The sequence below is a fragment of the Branchiostoma floridae genome, chromosome 8, assembly GCF_000003815.2.
Source record: "Branchiostoma floridae strain S238N-H82 chromosome 8, Bfl_VNyyK, whole genome shotgun sequence".
NCBI lineage: Eukaryota > Metazoa > Chordata > Leptocardii > Amphioxiformes > Branchiostomatidae > Branchiostoma > Branchiostoma floridae.
This window is the reverse complement of record NC_049986.1, coordinates 76,122-79,790: the sequence shown is the minus strand read 5'-3', so window position 1 is coordinate 79,790 and position 3,669 is coordinate 76,122. Positions and strand designations below refer to the sequence as shown.

The window sequence follows — 3,669 nt, the reverse complement described above, 5'->3', positions numbered from 1 at the left end:
ACATGAGATATATTTCATTATGATCACATGTCCTCAAGCAACCTATATATCTCCAATATGAAGTCTCTATTATGAATTGACCACAAAAAAGAACTATGTCATGTCTTTATTGATTATGCAAATAAGGTATTCATTAGAATAATGCACATTTTGGGGTATGCACCTGGCCAAGAGGTATCTTCACCTTCAATATGACTGTTTTTTCTAATATTTAGAAACTGGTACGTTATATGCACCTACCCTATGGATATCTTCATCTCCAATATGACTGTTTTTCTAGTATTTAGGAACTGGTGTTTTACCCGTGTTTCTTAAGACTGGTACTTGACCAGTTTTTTGTACCATTTAGCAACAGGTATATGAACTTGTGCGTAGATAGTGTTTATAATGAGAAATTATTATTCAATTGTGTTTTTCTTAGTGCTTTGGAAATGTTTTCTGCACAAGAAAGAAAATACTTTGACAAATTGAAAACATATAGCTGACGTATTCCGTACCATAGACGGTGTTGATTTATACGTTCACAATAGCATTGATTTCTATGCTACCTCTGCCATGTCAGCTGCCAAAAAAAAATGTCCTTTCAATGCAGTGTTTGCACCGAACAAAGTATGACATCTAACGGTAATAAGGTGCCATATAGGTACCAGGTAACACACCAACTATGTTACTCACAGGTGCAGTAAAGTACCAGGTAGCGCACCTAATATGTAGTAACCAGCTGCTCTTAAGACCCCTCCGAGGAATAATAGTAATGTTCTGGGGGGGGGGGGCGAAAACGCTAAAGGGAGGCGAAAACGCTAGTGATCTCGCCCCCCGGGGGGGGCGAGATCGCTGGGGGGGCGAGAACGCTGTCACACCGGCACGAATGCCCTTTCTCCGCCTTTAACCAACCAAAGTCAGGTACCCATATTTTTACACCTGGGTGGAGTGAGGAAAGTCGGGTAAAGTTCCTTTCCCAAGGGTACAGGATCGGCGGCATATGGCAGTTTACCTAGTTCTCGCAACTCTCGCGAGAACTGGGTCACTCCGTGATCAAGATAGCCATCGAAAATTTGGAGGTACGTGTATTTACCTTTAAAAGTTCGTCACTGTTAGAAGAAAAATTCCTACTAAATACCAGTTTAAATATTCACGATCCTTGCCTTAGATCTGACCCGGAAAGGTTCCAGGAAATACAATGATCTGCGGAAGCGGATGGTCGAAGCTCCCAAAGTCATGGAACCACCCAGCTTCACCACGCTATCCCACATTCCCGTGGACTCCCACAGATGGAACCGGCCAAAGTCACACTTGCGAGGGTAGCGGGCGTTGTTCTTGTGAACCACAGAGCTCATATCAGTGGTGGTCACGAGGCCTGAAAAATTTAAGTACAGACGAAAGAGAGATACTAGTGATAAAGTATCATTATCAACTGGTGCAATAAAAAGCCATGTTGGAGATATGTGTAGGGCACTTCGTTCCAGTTGCTGAATCGACCGTAACTCAGTTCTAATGTCCGAATGAAAGCTCATCTGTGTTGGTAAATTCCATATTGAAAAAGTTTAAACTTTGTTCCAACTTCCGGATTAGTGCGAGTCATTTCATCTGAAGAAGGTCGGAGTGTTCGGCCGAAAATTTATGGTGAGTTTCTTTTTGTGTTCGAACAAAGTTTAAACTTTTTCAATCAGTCCTAATGTGTTTAATAGACCAAGGAATTCTTTCTGACAACGATAAGCAACTTTTAGTCTACGTGGTAGTTTGCTCTGTTGGTCTGGTGTTAACTGTAAAATCATATGTCAGCCACACAAAACTAAATTTTTACATCACAGCAGCAGATTGTTGTAACTGTACGTGTACTTCTATATTGCTTTCTTTTCCTTCCGTTCGGGGACTCAGACTTATGCTCAACGTACTAGTATGTATTTGTTGTACATCTATTAATTCACTATTCGAATTTATACATTTAGGCGTCTTGTCAAAGTTATGTATTTCATTTTCCAGAATGTACAACTACAAGTGACGGCGAGAAATTATATACGTTGTGCAATCATAACTTGAGTCCGTCGTTGTCTTTGTCTACAACACACACACACGCACACACGCACATACACCACACATACACTCACACACGCACTCACACAGACACACACCACACACACGCACCGAAACATAACCTTCGTCTTTTGAAGGTGATAACAAAGGGCATATGGTCGAGGGAAATTTCGGCACTATTTTCCCATGTTCCCATTTGCTGCCCATCAGATACTCGCCCCGCGTATGTACGATCATAAAATACGGGTTACCATTGTACAGGCGATTCAAGAAAGCTTTTCAATTATACATTATGATTATACATTGATAACAATGGAGGCATAATCAACTTACCAAACTTGTTGTTAGGTTTGGATCTTATCTATACTGAAGGCTCTTTAATTCGAAGAAATCTAAATTGTCATTTATTTCATATACTTAATGTAAAACTATAGGACTACATGTATTTCTTAGTAATATTCATGGCAGTAAATACAATATTACACAATACAGATCAATTTTGATCCGGCCTTTATCATTTATTTTGTCAACATTAAATTACATATACAAAAGGAAGAGGGAAAGGGTATATTGAATGACAAGGAAAGCTTACCATAAGTAACCACTTCCTCCAATACGCCCTTCTTCCGTATTGTTTTCTGTAACTTTGCCACCATCCACGTGATGAAACCATTGACGAAGTACCAGACATCAAAGAGGGTGAACGGGGCGAGAAGAATTGTCAACAGCCAAATCGTTGCCATGTCGGAAGAGTGCACTGAAAAGTGGGGTGTGTCTCATCGGGTCATCGACTTAATGTACTGTAAAATGAGAAAGGTTTGTGGTCGATTTATGTTCGCGTTATTCACGCTGACCTCTGCATCGCTAACGTTATTAAACTAAAAACCACCGGGAACATTTCCTCTTTTTTTTTTAATTAAACCATGAATGGCGGTTTCAACAACAAATCTAAAAACACCACGAACAATTCATTTTCTCCCTACAGTAAAATTAAACACTCGCAAACAATTCCACTTTTACAGTATATCAGTATCAAATTAGTGGCTACAATTCTTTGCCTACTATCAAGGGAAAGAATAATCTGTGTGTGGGTGTGTGAAAAAATTCTGTATTGTTGTGACAATATCGTTGCTTTTTGAAGCCAGTTTAAGAAATTGAAACGTGGATTGCATTAATGTAATGTGATGCACATGTAGTTTTTTTCATGTAAACATTTTATTGTACATCATGTTTTCATATCCCTTCTTGGATCTGACAAACTCCTGATGAGTTGTTGTTCTTTATGCAGACTGAATCAGAAGTCCTGTCATAATTTCATGTCGTGTGGATTAGACCAAGTATGCCATAATCGCTGCCAGTTGATATTAACAGAAGGAACCAAAGGTAATTGATATCCATTATCGACCATAGGTGTATATGTCTGAAATATCATCTAGTTATAAACCATGATGTTATGAGATGGATCATCCATGAAGGTACTACATGTACTATAATACTAACATTTCATATTTAGCAAAAGTTGCTAACAGAGAAAGCACTGAGTTCTACTACAAATGTTTATTTTTGACTTGTTACGACTTTTCCAGCCTCACCTCAGCATGCCATCATAAAGTTAACTTTCATCTAATCCATCAC

At 39.1% G+C, this 3,669-nt stretch overlaps 1 protein-coding gene across 1 annotated transcript; it reads right to left on the bottom strand.

Annotated features, from left to right (window-relative positions):
• Nucleotides 1-1,124: 1,124 nt before the first annotated feature.
• Nucleotides 1,125-2,885, bottom strand: LOC118420945 (protein THEM6-like). The gene is made up of 2 exons (XM_035828040.1): nt 2,627-2,885; nt 1,125-1,357 (listed from the first exon to the last, which is right to left on the bottom strand). Exons 1-2 carry the CDS (start codon nt 2,775-2,777, stop codon nt 1,125-1,127), a joined length of 384 nt encoding a protein of 127 aa, XP_035683933.1. The 5' UTR covers nt 2,778-2,885.
• Nucleotides 2,886-3,669: the final 784 nt, after the last annotated feature.

Coding starts and splice junctions, on each gene's coding strand:
- LOC118420945 (XM_035828040.1), bottom strand. CDS start 2,777: ATGGCAACGATTTGGCTGTTGACAATTCTTCTCGCCCCGTTCACCCTC. Junction 1,358..2,626: donor GGAGGAAGTGGTTACTTATG/GTAAGCTTTCCT, acceptor TAAATTTTTCAG/GCCTCGTGACCACCACTGAT.